General features: G+C 56.1%; 1 protein-coding gene across 2 annotated transcripts; it reads left to right on the top strand.

Annotated features, from left to right (window-relative positions):
• Window positions 1–202: 202 nt before the first annotated feature.
• On the top strand, window positions 203–13611 carry Arhgef19 (Rho guanine nucleotide exchange factor 19). 2 transcript variants are annotated; one of them, XM_052718793.1, is made up of 16 exons: window positions 203–298; window positions 3492–3938; window positions 4277–4558; window positions 4712–4820; window positions 4892–4968; window positions 5181–5443; window positions 6297–6457; window positions 6539–6691; window positions 6882–7011; window positions 7375–7449; window positions 7535–7624; window positions 7766–7926; window positions 10875–11033; window positions 11309–11388; window positions 12699–12803; window positions 13138–13611. In XM_052718793.1, exons 2-16 carry the CDS (start codon window positions 3521–3523, stop codon window positions 13293–13295), a joined length of 2421 nt encoding a protein of 806 aa, XP_052574753.1. In that variant the 5' UTR covers window positions 203–298; window positions 3492–3520; the 3' UTR covers window positions 13296–13611. The 2 variants fall into 2 exon arrangements, with proteins under 2 accessions (XP_052574753.1, XP_052574752.1); XM_052718792.1 differs by lacking the exon at window positions 203–298 and adding an exon at window positions 2371–2485.
• Window positions 13612–15438: the final 1827 nt, after the last annotated feature.

Raw genomic sequence — 15438 nt, 5'->3', positions numbered from 1 at the left:
TCTGGGAGGCATAGGACTCCCATTGTTCCAGCCCCCTCTTGTACCCGACTGGCCAAACCGGTTCTAGGGAAGGGGGGCGGGGAGCAGGCACGTCGAGACAGCCGCCTGCCTCTGCAAGGCTCCCTCACCCTCGCCTCCCCCCTCCCTGCCCCACACAATACCCAGGAGCTTGCATTACCCAGCATTGGAGCCATGCTGGCATGGTCCTCTGAGGACTTGGCTACAACCCCACTGCCCCCAGGGTGGCCTGGAGCCCTGGACTGTACCAGTCGCTGGACGGAGGAGCTCCCTGGCTGAGGTAGGGCCCTGGGTCAGCAGCCCATCCTCCTCCTGCTGTGTCCGGAGGGAGTCCTTTGTGCTGCGCTGCCTGGCCGCTGCTTCTGGCTTCAACCCATTCTTGGCTTCCTGGGGCTCTGCTTGACTTAGAAACCCCTTTCCAGGCATAACCTCCAACTAGAGTTTGTCCCTTAAGGAGCAAGGGATTCTGGCAGGCTCTCTGTTCCTCTGAGCAGGAAGCCAAGGGGTATTCAGCAGGGAGAGAAAGTCTTGGTACCGGGGCCAAAGGTGCTATCCCAGACAAGAGCAGTGCCGAGGGCTAGATAGACCTGTTGTCCTCTCTAACTAGTACTGCCCCCTCTAACTAGTAGTGCCCTGCACAGACCATTCCTTGGGCTCCACCAATCCTTCTCAGCCTGCAGAGACACCTATGACACCGGTTTCATAGAAGAGAATTCTGGGGGGCCTTAGGGTCACTTGACACACAAGGATACCAAGGCCCAAGGAAGGGCTTGTAATTTGCCTAAAGCCTCACAGGACTGGTCAGTATCAACCCAGGCCCTGAACCTGCTTTCCAGAACGACCCTTGCCTCGTGAGCACTCGTCTATCTTGGGGTCAGATCTGGAGGCAGCCACCTGAAGTCAGCCCTCCCTGACTCTGTATGTTAACAGTATTAAACCCAGCTCTGGACCCGAATCACCAACATCCAGGCTGAGTGGGCTGCAGCCTGAAAAGAGCGGACTGGCATTCCCATGGCCCTTCCGCCTGAGCACAGTGGAGGCAGACCCACTCTGACACACCCCTGCTACCCTTTTCTATCCTGTGTTCCAGAAAGCCCTGTACACTCTCTCAGCTCCCCCAACCTTCTCTGAGGTCTTAGTTGAAGATGCTTCTGCCTTTAGTTCCAATGTTTTGTTTATTTAAATCACAGGAGAGGGGCTCATTTCCTGTTCTCCAGGGACTTCCTAGGGCGGGCTACGTTCCCATACCTAAAAGAGACCTGTGTGGGGGACAGAAGCTAGCTGTGTCCCCTCCTGCTTGCTGCTACTACTGCTGGCTGCTGGCCCAAGCCATCCGCCGCCAAAGACAGAAAATAATAGGGGACTGCCTGTCCATGACGAGGTCCCACCATGCTCTGGGCCTGAGGCTCCTCCTGTGCCCTGCCGTTAGTTCTTGTATGAGCAGTTAGGAAGTTGGTACCAGCTCTCTCACTTTGCCGACTGAGAAAAGGGAGATTCAGAGAGACTTAGCCAGATGGGCACCACAGACTTGAGGGGCAAAGGCTAGATAAGGGAGTGAGTGAGGTACAGCTGTTGTTTTTGTTTGGGGGAGGGCCCCTGAGGAACAGTCAGCCTTTCCCTCAGGCTTCCCAAGCCAGGAGTCCTGGGAGAAGCAGCTGGGGTGCAGGACGGAGGGAGACCCAACTGTCCTCTACTAGGTATGCCCAGATGCTGTCTCTGGTTCAGACCGGGGATTTCAACCCCATCTCTTTGTACTGGGTCCCCAAGGACTTTGCAATAGTGAGCTGGGACCTCCTCCTCCGGGAAGCCTTCCTTGCTGTACTCAGATTTGGCTGGGCCCAGCCCCCTACCGTGTCAGCGCCTGTGGCTTGTTTCTCGCCAACTCAGATTGTAACCGCTTTTGTTTTTTGGCTCTCCCACCAGCCTGGCAGCCCCACTGGGCATGAGCTATTATTTGTTCATCTGTCTCCCTGTTTTTTGTTTGTTTGTTTGTTTCCTGGATTTCCCATCTGCCCGAGCATCTGGACCAGGCGGAAACCCTTGGTGTCTCGGTTGTCTCGGGCTCGGGCCTCAAGCGTCTCAGCCTTGGGCCTCAAGCGTCTCAGCCCCTGTGGTTTCTCTTCTTCAGTGTTTCAGAGTGGGTTCCCGAGCTGTTGTCGCCAAGGCCGCTATTTCTCTGGGTCTCCCTCTTGTTTCTGTCAGACTGGGCACTGCCCCTTTGGCCTGAGGGGCCTCTGCAAGGGTCCTTGCTGCCCAGACTGCCCACAACGCACCCGGGCAAGTATAGGCCCCCGCCCAGCCCCAGCCCGCTGCCTGCTCCCTCCCTCCCCTTGCCTTACCACAGGGTTTGATGAATCAAACCCTTTGTCTGGGTGGGATCTCCCCCAGCCAGCTGGGCAGAGAGAGGGCTTCCCCTGCCGGAGCAGGCAGGCAGCATCAGCAGCAGGCTTCAGTCTCTGCTGAAGAGGTGAGGGGCTAGTGGGAGGCCACAGAGGGACCTGGGGCAGAGGCTGAAGGGGCCTGGACCTCTGGGCTCATCATACTGTCCTGGGGTGCTGGCAGACTGCCTGGGGATGGCGTCCTGCCCAGAAACAGCCCATTCTGCCTGGCTTGATCTAGTGTCTGGGAGCTGGGATGGGGATAAGCCCCCCTGTCATCCCAAACTGGGGATTGGGCATCTCCTTGCTCTTCCCTGGGAGGGACTAATCTGGGTGGTACCCCGCCTGCCAGTCTGTGACCCTCCCAGCCAGCCTGGCAAGAATGTAGGCATCACTCAGCATGAAGGCCTCAAGTCTGGGTATGGAAGGGGGTGGATAATCTCAGAACAAGGACATTGGGGCCCGTATGTATTTGCATCCTGGTGTGTGTGTGTGTGTGTGTGTGTGTGTGTGTGTGTGTGTGTGTGTGTGTAAGGCAAAGGGTCAGTGTGTGTCACTGAGAGAAAGTTTCTAAGCCTGTGTAACAAAACAAAACAAAGCATGTGAGCTTGTATCTGCATTTGAGATGTCTCAGGTTATCTATAAAAGTACATGTGCTGGAAGAAAATGTGTGGCTGTGTGTTGGAACATGAATTTATGTGACAACGTATGTTATCTATAGGTCTGGTCACGTGTCCATATGTGTTAGAGAATGTACAAGGTGGCTAAAAATGCAAATGTGGAAGTCGGGATGCCTATATGGAAAACCTGGCTCTACTATTTGGGGGATAACCACTGTGCCTCACTCTCCTCACCTACAAAATGGGGGTAACGGCATCAGTTCTGAAGGCTGGTAGATATTAAATGAGGTGCTGCGCAGGTGCTTACTCATTTAATAAGTACTGACTAATACAGACGATTACTAAATGGGCATGTGAGTGTGTTTGTGTAGCTGCGTACATGTGTACAAGAGGGTTTGTCCAGGCCTCCAGGACATGAAGCTCACCGGCCCTCCCTGTTGTACTATATCTGGGTCTGATCCCTTCTCCTCTACAGGCCCAGGAGGGTGGCAGAGCAAAGGAGGAATGGACTGTGGGCCACCTGCAACCCTCCAGCCTCACCTGGCTGAGCCACCTGGCACTGGCCGTCGCCCGGTAGCCGTGTGCCAGCAGGAAAGCTTGTCCTTTGTGGAACTGCCCACCCTGCAGCCTACAAGGCCAGTGTGCGTGGACCTTTTCCCCATTGCTCCAGGGGAGCTACAAGCTCCCGGTAGCCGCTGGTCCCTGGCGACCCCTGCCCCTCTCCAAGGACTGTTATGGCCGCCATCCCCAGGAGGCCCAGATACCCATATCTCCACCAGCGGAGGAATGAGACCCAGCAGGGCTGGCAGCTGGCCCCACTGTCCTGGTGCCCAGCCCCCAACTCTGGTGGGACCCTGGAGCTCTCAACACATGCCGCCCCAGCGCAGGGCCAGCCACGGTGGCTCAGAGAAGAAGTCAGCCTGTGAGTCACCCTGGTGGGGGATGAGCCTTTGGGGGCAGCTAGGGGAGGGACTGGGCGGCTCTTTTTGAACTCTTTAAACTTCAGAATGTCCCAAAAGACAGGACAAGTTTTAACGACAAGGGAAAGATGGCTCATAGGGTCCAAGTGACTTGCCAACATTACATAACCAGTTTGGCAGCCCCTGTTTCCGTGGTTCCCTTGCTCTCTGCAGTCAGGACCTCTGCTATCCCATTGCCCTGGGGATCTCATTTTGATGCTTAGGGTCATGCCACCACAACAAGGAGGAAGAGGGGACTGACTACAGTGGGTGACAGCCGTCGTTTTACCTCCACCCCTAGGGCGCAAGATGCAAGTGTATCATAATGAAGAGGCCACTGGTGGTACTGAGACCCCCACGGGCCTTCTGGAGACTGGCCAGGCTGCGCAAGAGCAGGCTCTGTGTGCGGAAGAGCCCAGACCACAGGAGCTTTCCGGAAACATCAGAGGGGGTCTTGAGGCTCAGGAGCGAAGACGCTTCTCAGCCTCTGAACTAATGACAAGGCTGCACTCGTCTCTGCGCCTCGGGCGCACGGCCACCAGGGCTCTGACTTCAGGGTCAGGTGCTGGAATCGCCCGGGAAGGTACCCAGCTATTCTCCCGGGCACTGAGGGCAGCCTGAGCCAGGCGGGTAGGGCACAGCCTATCCACCCGTGTTAACATCTTCAGGTGATCAGCCGGGTACCCCACACGAGTCGTTCTCTGGATCGCCCACTCCCAGTTCTTGCTTTCTCTAGGGAAACTGCCTGTGAGGGAATCCCGAAGAGCGGAGATGAGGGTGGACAGTGTGTCGCTGCCAGCACCTGTGGACCCAAATGAGGTCCACGGTGGTCTACTGGAGCCCAGGTACCCACCCACCTCACTCTTGGGGCTCGGCTTGGGGAGGGATGCAAAGAGGTCCTGACACTCTTTCCTAGGCTGGACCCGCACGAAAAGCCCTGTCAGGATCCCAGCAGCGCCACCGAGCGGCGCCAGTCCCGCTTTCTCCTTAACTGTACGTGCCGAGTCGCTGCGAGGGAGTCAGGGGGGGATGGAGCCGGGGTGTTGGAATCTGGGGAGCCTGCTTTTGGGGAGTTGGGAGGTAGAGACAGTGTGCAAGGGAAAGAAATGCAGCACCAGTGCCTAGCAGGTGGGATGGCATACAGTTGGTGCCCAATTAGTGTTTCTGGCATGGGTAAATGAGTTCCCGTCCCCCGCCCCGCCCAGCTGTCCTCTACCAGGAGTACAGCGACGTGGCCAGCGCGCGCGAGTTGCGGCGGCAGCAGCGCGAGGAGGAGGGCCCTGGGGACGGGGCGGAGGGCGCGGAGGAGGGGCCCGGGCCACCGCGCGCCAACCTTTCCCCGAGCAGCTCCTTCCGCGCGCAACGCTCGACCCGAGGCTCCACCTTCTCGCTGTGGCAGGACATCCCCGACGTGCGCGGCAGCGGCGTCCTGGCCACGCTGAGCCTGCGCGACTGCAAATTGCAGGAGGTGAGGGGCGGGGCTAGAGGCAGAAGCTGGGGACCCACAGGGAATTAGGGGCTGTCCACGTGGAGAAGGGGTGGGAGGACCTGGGGAAAAGACTCGGAAGCCCAGCGGGGAAGCCAGGAAAGGGGGCGGGCGGAGTGGAGCCTCGGATGGGGCGAGGCCAGAAGCAGGTGATGGGGACCCTAGGGAGATGAAGGGCTGTCAACTTGCGGGGTGAGGGGTGGGGGGGGGGACCTGCGCAGCCCCAGAAGAAGAGTCTGGAGGGTCTAAAACGGAGGGAGGAGCCTATGACAGGGGCGGGGCCAGAAGTATTTGACCAGACGACTCAGCTGGGCCCAGGGACTGTCAAAGCCAAGGGTAGAGGAGAAGACCTGGGAAGGTAAGGCTCCTAGAAGCTATGAGATCGGAGGGACAGAATCTAAGACGGGCCGAGGCCAAAGGCAGGTGATCAGGCACTTAGTAGGGGTGAAGGACTATCAACATGGAGGGTGGGTGGGAGAACCTGGGAAGGTAAGGGTCCTGGAAGTCCTAGGGGTTAGCCAGGGGAGAGGGCTAGATCAAAGACAGGGCGGGGCCGTTGAGACCACCCTCCGTGGTTGTGGGCGGGGCCAAAGGCAGGTGCTAGGTGTCGCCGAGCGCCAGGGGCGGTGCAGGCTCCTGGAAGACTTAAGTAGTGGAGCTCGTCAGCTGGCGACTTCGGGCGCGCCCAGGCCCCACCTGGCGCCAGATTATCCTTAAGGCTGGTAAGGGGCAGGGAAGTGGTGTCTACAGAGGCCTCATCCTGTTGGGAGATTTGAGACCCACGTCCCGGGTGGCCTGACTTTGCTCCTACCACCTGGCTTCCACCCTCCCTCAGGCCAAATTTGAGCTGATCACCTCGGAGGCCTCCTACATCCATAGTCTATCGGTGGCCGTGGGCCACTTCCTAGGCTCCGTGGAGCTGAGCGAGTGTCTGGGGACTCAGGACAAGCAGTGGCTATTTTCCAAACTGCCCGAGGTCAAGAGCACCAGCGAGAGGTGAGGGAGTGACCATGCCTGGCTAGGAGTGGCAACAGAGGTCTGCAGCGGCGCTGTCTTTGACCTTGGCTCACCCGGCAGGTTTCTTCACGATCTGGAACTGCGTCTAGAGGCCGACGTGCTGCGCTTCAGCGTGTGCGATGTGGTTCTGCACCACTGCCCCGCCTTCCGCCGGGTCTACCTGCCCTATGTCACCAACCAGGCCTATCAGGAGCGCACCTACCAACGCCTGCTGTAGGAGGGGCTCTGCGGGGGGCGGCGGGCGGCGCTTGGGCAGGCTTAGGTGCGGAGGACTGGGTGAGGCAGGGTCCGAGGCGAGGGTTTCCGGGAAAAAGTTCTAGGTCTGTGATAAATGAGACCCACCGCATGGGATAGGGGTGCTGAGAGGCCAGCCTGTGACAGAACCCTCCTGCCCACTGTCCAGCCTAGAGAACCCCAAGTTCCCCGGCATCCTGGCTCGCCTGGAAGAGTCCCCTGTGTGCCAACGGCTGCCTCTCACCTCCTTCCTCATCCTGCCCTTCCAGAGGGTCACCCGCCTCAAGATGCTGGTGGAGGTAGCTCACTTCAGGAAGGGTGGGGAGGGAGAGCCTGGCCTGCCACCAGTGATTAGTTTTTGTTGTTATATCGACTTTGTCTTCCTTTTATTAGCATATATTAATTATGCATGATAGGCTCCACTGTGACATTTCCATACATGCATAGGTCATACTCAACCCCCTTTTTCCTCGTGTCCCTGCTCGCACTGGTCTCCTTCCTCTTCCCGGGGGGCCCCTCCTCCTCCCATGTCTTTTCTGTGTGTGACCCAATGAGTTTCAGTAGGGCGGCTCATAGGAACACAAGTGAGGGGTTATTTACAGGAATTTGACGGTCCCTTCCTAGACTACAGCACTCAAGAACACCTCTCTCTCTCCCACCAGAACATCTTGAAGCGGACAGCACCAGGCTCCCAAGACGAGGACATGGCCACCAAGGCCTTCAGTGCACTCAAGGAGGTGAGCGCAGGGGCCAGAGCTGTGGCCTCCTGAGGGTCTCCCTTCCCCTAGTGGGAGCCCAAATAACTTCCCATCCCATCCCCAGCTGGTGCAGGAATGCAACGCCAGCGTGCAGTCCATGAAGAGGACTGAGGAGCTCATTCACTTGAGTAAGAAGATCCACTTTGAGGGCAAGGTAAGGGAAAGCCCTTGCTTCCTCCTCCCCCCGGGGGTGGGGGGCCAGTAGTCACTGTCCATGGCCTCCCTTCCCTGCTCCGGGACTCACCCAGCACCCCCTGCCTCACCTGCCCTCCCCACTGTCTATCTCTTTCTCTAGATCTTTCCGCTGATCTCCCAGGCCCGCTGGCTGGTGCGGCACGGAGAGCTGGTGGAGTTGGCCCCCATGCCCGCCGCACCGCCCGCCAAGCTGAAGCTGTCCAGCAAGGCCGTGTACCTTCACCTCTTCAACGACTGCCTGCTGCTGTCCCGGAGGAAAGAGTGAGTCGGGAGGGAGAGGCCAGGGAGATCAGAGACTCCATCATTCATTTCCTGCACAGGGCTTGCCTCCGAGGGCCTCACAGCCTCCACTGGTGCCAGGCTGAACCGCAGAGAGTCCTGGGCCTTGGAGGCTCTGCAACTAAAGCAGTGAGGCAGTTCCTTCGATGAGGCAGAGCTGAGGGGTAACTGTGTCCTGGGGGGCTTGCCACTGCTCTGAGCCTAGGGCAGTGATGAGACACACAGCCAGGCCCAGCTCTGCCCTGAGTCTCGGGAAAGTCAGCAGCAAGGACTGGCAGCTTCCCTGTGCTGGCACGCTGCATGGACTGCTCCCGTCTGTTCAGAAGATGCCTCCCTGGCAAGCAAGTCCCCTTGTCAGTCTCAAGGTCAGGGCACTAGCGATAAGGAGCCGGGAAATGGCCAGACACCAGCTTGTTACCTACTGCCTTACATCCTGTCTTTCTCAGTATGGAGAGCTCCCCACAGTTATGATTTTACTAGTGAGCAGGATGAAGAGAAGGAGTGATTGGTTCAGTCAGTAAAGTGCCTCTGCACTGCTGGACTGCACTTACTGTGTGTCACATGCTGAGGATGTAAATGTGAATGAGGTTTGCTCTCTGTCCACAGGAACCCAAGGCCAGTGGACATAACGGTGTCACGGGTTTTTTTGTTTGTTTGTTTTTGTTTGTTGTTGTTACTGAACATGTTAATTTTGAGATAGGGTTTCACTAAGTCACTCTTGGCTGGCCTGGAACTCACTATGTAGAGCAGGCCTGCCTAGGATCACAGAGATCTGCCTACCTCTGCCTCCCAAGCACTAAGATTAAAGACGTGTATCAGCAAGCCCTGCCTGGGTTATTTGTTTGTTTGTTGTTTAAAAGACAAGGTCTCATTCTGTATTCCACACTACATAGTCCAGGTTTGTCTCAAACTCACACAGATCTGCCTGCCTCTGCCTCCTGAGTGTTGGGGTTACAGGCGTGGGCTACCGTTTGGTGGTTTTTGTTTGTTTAATGACATGTCTGTGTGTGGATATGTTCAGGTGCCCTCACAGGCTTGCCCAGAGGATTGCCCTGGAGCTGGAGCTCTTAACCACTGAGCCATCCTCCTAGCCCCACCCCCTCATTCCCCCCACCCCCCGGGGTTTTTATTGGAAGATGTGCTAAAGTAGAGTGAGTGAAGCTGTCAGAGGAAGAGACATTGGGACTGATTTGGTTTTTTGTTTGTTTGTTTCTTTCTTTTTTGTTTTGTTTTGTTTTCGAGACATGGTTTCTCTGTGTAGCCTTGGCTATCCTGCAGCTCACTTTGGAGACCAGGCTGGACTTGAACTCAGAGATCCACCTGCCTCTGCCTCCCAAGTGCTGGGATTTTTTTTTTTTAATTAAGATTTATTTGGGGACTGGAGAGATGGCTCAGTGGTTAAGAGCACTGACTGCTCTTCCAGAGGACCTGGGTTCAATTCCCAGCACCCGCATGGCAGCTCACAAGTGTCTGTAACTCCAGTTGCACAGGAGCTGGCACCTTCACACAAGCATACATGCAGGCCAAACACCAATGCACATGAAATAAAATAAAATGCCAGGCGGTGGTGGTGCATGCCTTTAATCCCAGCACTCGGGAGGCAGAGCCAGGCGGATCTCTGTGAGTTCGAGGCCAGCCTGGCCCACAGAGTGAGTTCCAGGAAAGGCTCCATTTATTTTATATGTATGGGTGTTTTGCCTATTTGTATGTCTGTTTACTACTATGTACAGCATGCAATGCTCAAAGGGTCCAAAAGAGGGCATCAGATCCCCTAGAACTAGAACAGTTACGGACAGTTGTGAGTTGCCACATGGATGTTGAGTTCTAAACCCATCTCCTCTGGAAGAGCAACAGGTGCTCTTAACCATTGAGCCATCTCTCCAGCCCTCAAGTTGGGTTTTTGAAAGAGTGAGTAAGAGTTTTGTGTTGAGAAGTGACTTGGAAAAGACAGAAAAGTTGTGGCAGAACAGAGTGTGTCTGGGGGATGGTGAAGCTGGGCTGTGGACTGGAGGAGAAAGGGCAGAATGCCATGATGGTGGCACATGCCTGGCACTCAGGAAACAGAGACAGAGATGGAGGGCAGCCTGTATAGAGCAAGTTCCAGACAACAAGGGCTCTATAGTGATCCTGTCGCTAAATAAATTAAATAAACAAGCAAATCAAAGAGATGGGCAAGAAAAGGGAGTGGAGATGTTGAAGTCATAGTAGAGGCTGGGCTTGTTTTGAGGGGAGGGATGGGGGTGTGCAGAGGGGCGGCATCCTGCTCCTGGCCAGTTTGGAGGGTGAAGTGGTGGGAGGGACCAGAGGCTCTTATCCAGATGATGGTCAGGAGGTGGCCAGTGCTTCAGGCTGGGCAGATGTGAGAACAGGAAGGCAGAGGAAGAACCTGCTCCCTCTAGTGTATGTATGGGGAGAGGTGGACACACACAATGGTGGGGCCCCCTCCCAGTGCGGTGTGGCAGGAGGAGAGTGGGGGGGGCACTCTTTCTGTGCTAGGATAACAAGCTCAGGGCCCCGCCCCGTCTCCTAGCTTCTTCCCCTGCAGACCCAGCAGCACCTGGTTCTGACTTCAGGGCCCAGAAGCAGCTTCTGCTGTCCTGGTGCTAGCCACCTGGGAGTCCAGTTGGAGCCAGGGAAGGGTGCAGAAAGGAACGGAGAGTGTACCTGGGCTAGGGGCCTGGCTTCTGTAATCTGCCAGCAGAAAGCCAGGCAGTTGAACTCACAGCCGTCCTCCTGCCTTAGCACCTCTGCTTGGATGCCCTGATGGGAGCCTAACTGGTTGCTGAGAAATGGCAGCCAGTGAAGCCAGGCCTGGAAGAGCAAACGATCCTTCCTCCTCCTTCCATCAGCTCACCTCCCTGGTCCTGGGGTGGCTCCGAGGGGAGGACCCAGGCTTGATGACCCTCCTTGACCTGTTCTCTGTCCTCCAGGCTCGGGAAGTTTGCTGTTTTCGTCCATGCCAATATGGCTGAACTGCAGGTTCGAGACCTGAGCCTGAAGCTGCAGGGCATTCCGGGTCACGTGTTCCTGCTCCGGCTGCTGCATGGTCAGCGTGCCAGGCACCAGCTGCTGCTGAGAGCACGTACCGAGTAAGCACCCCAAACCCTGAGCAAGGGTCCTGCTGAACCCCTGGGGCAGAGAGCAAGGCTGGGTGGCCGGAGCAGTGCCTGAATTCTGGCAGGTGGCAAGAGCCACTGTGCCCCTCTATCAGGGAGGTGGCGCGCATAAGCAGTGGGGGTGGATCACAGGCCTGGAGCCTTGCATGTAGCCCAGGATGTCTGGCCCTAACCCTAATTCTCCCAGCCCGGGTTCCCAACCCTGCTCTTGTACCTCGCCTGTTGTTACCACACCTCCCTCTCCGTAGAAGTGAGAAACAACGATGGATCTCAGCCTTGCGCCCCTCTAGCCCCCAGGAGGACAAGGAGGTCACCTGTGATGGAGAAGGTAAGACCCAGAACCCTCTGGGGTGGCTCTGGAGACCACTGGAGGCTGGGCAGGGTGCACAGGACCATCCCATATGAACAGGCAACTCATCTTCTTGCAGACAATGAAAGAGATTCAGAGAGGCCAAGTGCCTCATCCAGGTTCTCCCGGCTAGACCACAGCTCTGTCTGTCTGTCTGTCTGTCTGTCTGTATCAGTTGCGAAGCGACAGGCCTGGTGTGTACAGCGTGAGAGTGATAGTGGGTGGCAGGGTGAAGGGGTGCTCCGCTGGGGTGGAGGCAGCTCCTTGGGTGTGACATGAGGCTGGCAAGCCAGGCTGTGTCTAGTTGGAGAAGATCTTGGCAGTGGGCAGTAGGTCGTCCCGGAAGGTGTTTGGGTAAAGGGGTTGGGTTATTGGTCTGGGATGGGGAGGAAGGTACACTCCCAGCAAGCACCTGCTGTGGGTCAGGCCGGGGTCTGAACCCTGTCTTTCACTTACTTTATTTAATCCTCATAGTGATCCTGTTAGCTGGATTCACTGTCCTCATTTTTCACACCTCTGAAAACTAAGGTTCAGTAAAGTTAAGTAATTTGCCCAAGGTCACACAGCCAGTAGCTGGTAGAGCTAGGAATGGGGCCAGGTCTGGTCCCCCTCCCTCCCTTCCTTCCTTCTTCCCTTTTTGAGACAGAGTCTTGCTGTGTAGCCCAGGCTGGCCTTGAATTCGTAGCAAACCTCCTGCCTCAGTTTCCCTATGTACTGGTATTAGAAGGATAAGCCGCCACACCCAGCTCAAACTTGGTTGCAATGCTCCTGCCCATCTACTCTGTCACAAAGAACGGGAATGGGACGGATTCTCTGGCTTGGGCGCGGCATCCCCCCGAGGCTGAGGACAAGCCCCCTACTCCAGACGGAAGGGTGGAGAGAGGGCCTCCTGGCAGATGGCTCTGAGGCAAAAGGCATCAGTTACTCAGGCACCACAGGAGCCCTGTGTGGCTGGAACTGTGTGAGCCTGAGAGGGAAGAGGGCTGGGAGAGGAGGTGAGCCAGAGTGGGCCCTGTCAGCTCGTGGAGCCTGTGGGTCTGGAGAGGTCTTTGGATTTGAACGTTAGACACCCAGAGGCCTGTCAAGGGGCACCTGGGGTTTGTGTGGGAGTCTAGGTGTTGCAGTGGGCTGAGGAGGTCAGCGCCCTTCACCAAGAGCCTCAGGTTAGCGAGACTCAAGCCCAGGATGGGCAGAGAAGCTACTGTGGCCCCCTCCCCTCCTTCACTTTCTCCTTCCTACTGCCTCCCACCTCTGACCTGGGGGCTTCTGGACCCTCTCTTGGCCCACAGACCGCCCCCAGGTCCAGTGTGTGAGGACCTACAAGGCCCTGCAGCCGGATGAGTTGACCTTGGAGAAGACAGACATCCTGGCAGTGAAGACCCGGACCAGTGATGGTGAGAACCAGGCTTTCCTGGCAGCCTCCTTGAGGGGCAGAAGGAGGAGGGGCGGGTGACCAGCCTGTCACAAGGGAAGGTTATGCAAGTGGTGATCAACCACAGCAGCATTTGGGAACCCAGTTAGACCAGAGGAGGAACTTCCCGCTTGAGAATGGAGAGTGATGGGGGAGAGTGGGAAATAACCTTCTCAGAGAGGTGGGGGTCCTTCCTGGGAGCTGGTGACACTATGGTAATGTCACCCGGCTCCAGGCTGGCACCAGGCCCAGTTCCTTCTCGGGCCTCCTCCCCAGCACTCTCCCCATGGCACTGACCCTGACTGCTGTATTCCTAGGCTGGCTGGAGGGCGTGCGGCTGGCTGATGGCGAGAAGGGGTGGGTGCCACAGGCCCACGTGGAGGAGATCAGCAGCCTTAGTGCTCGACTTCGAAACCTCCGAGAGAACAAGAGGGTCACCAGTGCCAGCAGCAAGCTGGGGGACCCGCCTGCCTGATGCTCGCCTGGGGCCCAGCTGGGTCCACTCCTGTGCCGTAGGCTTCTGTGTGTCTGGGGGCTTCTCTGCAGGCGCTGGGTGGTAACAGTTCTGTAGATACACCCTGGCTGCCTCTGCTTGCAGTCTGACCTGAGGGCCCTCGAACTGGCTTCTCTGCCTGGAGAGCCCCGCCCCATCAGGAGGGTACTAGCTGTCTCTAGGTGCCCTGAGGGCAGAGGGGCTGTGTGTCAACCTGCTACTTTCCCCTCCAAGTAGCAAAGTGTCAGATCCAAGCAGGCTTGAATATTAAAGTGACTCCATGAGTTTTTGTAGTTGACTCTTGCGGCTTATGCTAAGAAAGCACCACCAACAGGGGTGGAGGGTGGGGATGGAGAGAGTGAGGGGTGGGGAGTGGGGCTTGAAACTATTCCAGTGCAGCTCAGAGGCTGGGCTCTAAAATCAGCCTCCTGGGCTGAGCTCCAAGTGGGGTTGTACTGGGCCCCATCAGGGTCTCAGGAGGGAATTGCTCTTTGCCTCTGTGTGCTTGGTGGTTGCCAGTGAACTGCCCTTGCAACCATATCTCAGTCTCATTGTATGTTCTCTGTCTGCCTCCTGCTGTGAACCTATGGCTTCATTTGGAGTCCACCTAGACCATCTCTCCATTGGCAAAACTGATACACTTCTCCCATGTTTTTCTCCTTAAAAACATTATTTTAGAGATTTATTTATTTGTTTGTTTTGAGACAGGGTTTCTCTATGTAGCTTTGGCTGTCCTGAAACTCACTCTGTAGACCAGGATGGCCTTGAACTCAGAGATCCACCTGCCTCTGCCTCCCCAGTACTGGGATTAAAGGTGTGTGATTTATTTTATTTTATGTGTATAGATATGTGTATAGATATTTTGCCTGTATATAGGTATGTGCACCATGTGCATGCAGTACCTGGCAAGGCCAGAAGAGGGCAACAGATCCCTTGAAACTGTAGTTACAGATGGTTGTGAGCCACCGTGTGAGAGCTGGGGACCAAACCCAGGTCCCAGCCAGTGCACTTAACCCCAGAGCCACCTCTCCAGCTCCCAGCATACACTTTAAAGTATGTAACATTTGCCAGGAGGTGATGGTACACTTCTTTAATCTCAACACTAGAAAGGCAGAGGAGGCATAGCTCTGAGTTTGAGGCCAGGCTGGTCTACAGAGTGAGTTCCAGGATAGCCAGGGCTACACAGAGAAACCCTGTCTCAAAAGGAAAAAAAAAAAAACCACCTCACAAAAACAAAAGATGTAACATTCATAAATCCCTGGAATATGGGCATAAACATACATTGCAGATATTTTTCAGCCCATCACAGATATTTTTCATCACAGATCTCAACAAAAGTGAGGGAGAAAACTAAGCTTCAGGCAAGGCTGGATCAAGTGGTTCATGACTGAAGACCCAGCTCTTCCTGTCTCCCTGTTCTAGCTCTTACTATTGGCTTCCTCCACAGGCTTCTCCAGGCCTGGCATGGAAGAAAACTGGCAGATTTCCAGGTAGAGTCCTGGGAGTCTCTGTGATTGGACCAGCTTGGGTCCCGTGGTTTCTTCTGGACTGATCTAGGCCTAGTGTGTGCTGATAGGCCCTACTAAGTGTGGTAGCTTTCTGTCACTGCAAAAAAAAAAAAAAAAGAAAAAAATGCCTGAGATAATCAATTTATGAAGAAAAGTTTGAGTCCCCAGAGGTTTCAGTCCAGAGTCACCTGGCCTGGTGCTCTGGGCTTGTGGCAGCCCAGTAGTTCATGGTGAGCATGCCTGGCAGACAGAGGGAGGGGTGGGGTCTCTATATGCCCTCCCAGGCATGCCCCCAATGGCCTAATACCTCCCAGGCAGACTTGCCATTGTCCACCACCTCTAACACTGTCTCGGGCTGTGACCCTTCAGTACCTTGGACTCTGGGAACATTCAGATGCAAACGGTAACAGTCGGCCATGTGCACAGTCCCAAGAGCCAAGCTGTGTGGCTCTAGCCTGGGGTCCCATGGGTCTCTGCGCATAACCGGCTGCCGGGGCAACGCAGCTGACCCAGAGAGGGGAATGCCTGGGGGAATTAGCTGTGAACAGTTGGGGTTCAGTGCCTTCTCCAGGGCTTAAAAAGAGAGGGGAGCCGGGCACGGTGGTGCACACCTGTAA

The sequence above is a fragment of the Peromyscus californicus genome, unplaced genomic scaffold (genome assembly GCF_007827085.1).
Source record: "Peromyscus californicus insignis strain IS unplaced genomic scaffold, ASM782708v3 Scaffold_5__1_contigs__length_169319896, whole genome shotgun sequence".
NCBI lineage: Eukaryota > Metazoa > Chordata > Mammalia > Rodentia > Cricetidae > Peromyscus > Peromyscus californicus.
Note: the sequence above shows the minus strand (reverse complement) of the source record. Positions and strands in the feature narration are given on the sequence as shown.

Coding starts and splice junctions, on each gene's coding strand:
- Arhgef19 (XM_052718793.1), top strand. CDS start 3,521: ATGGACTGTGGGCCACCTGCAACCCTCCAGCCTCACCTGGCTGAGCCA. Junction 5,444..6,296: donor GCGACTGCAAATTGCAGGAG/GTGAGGGGCGGG, acceptor ACCCTCCCTCAG/GCCAAATTTGAGCTGATCAC. Junction 7,625..7,765: donor AGATCCACTTTGAGGGCAAG/GTAAGGGAAAGC, acceptor CTCTTTCTCTAG/ATCTTTCCGCTGATCTCCCA.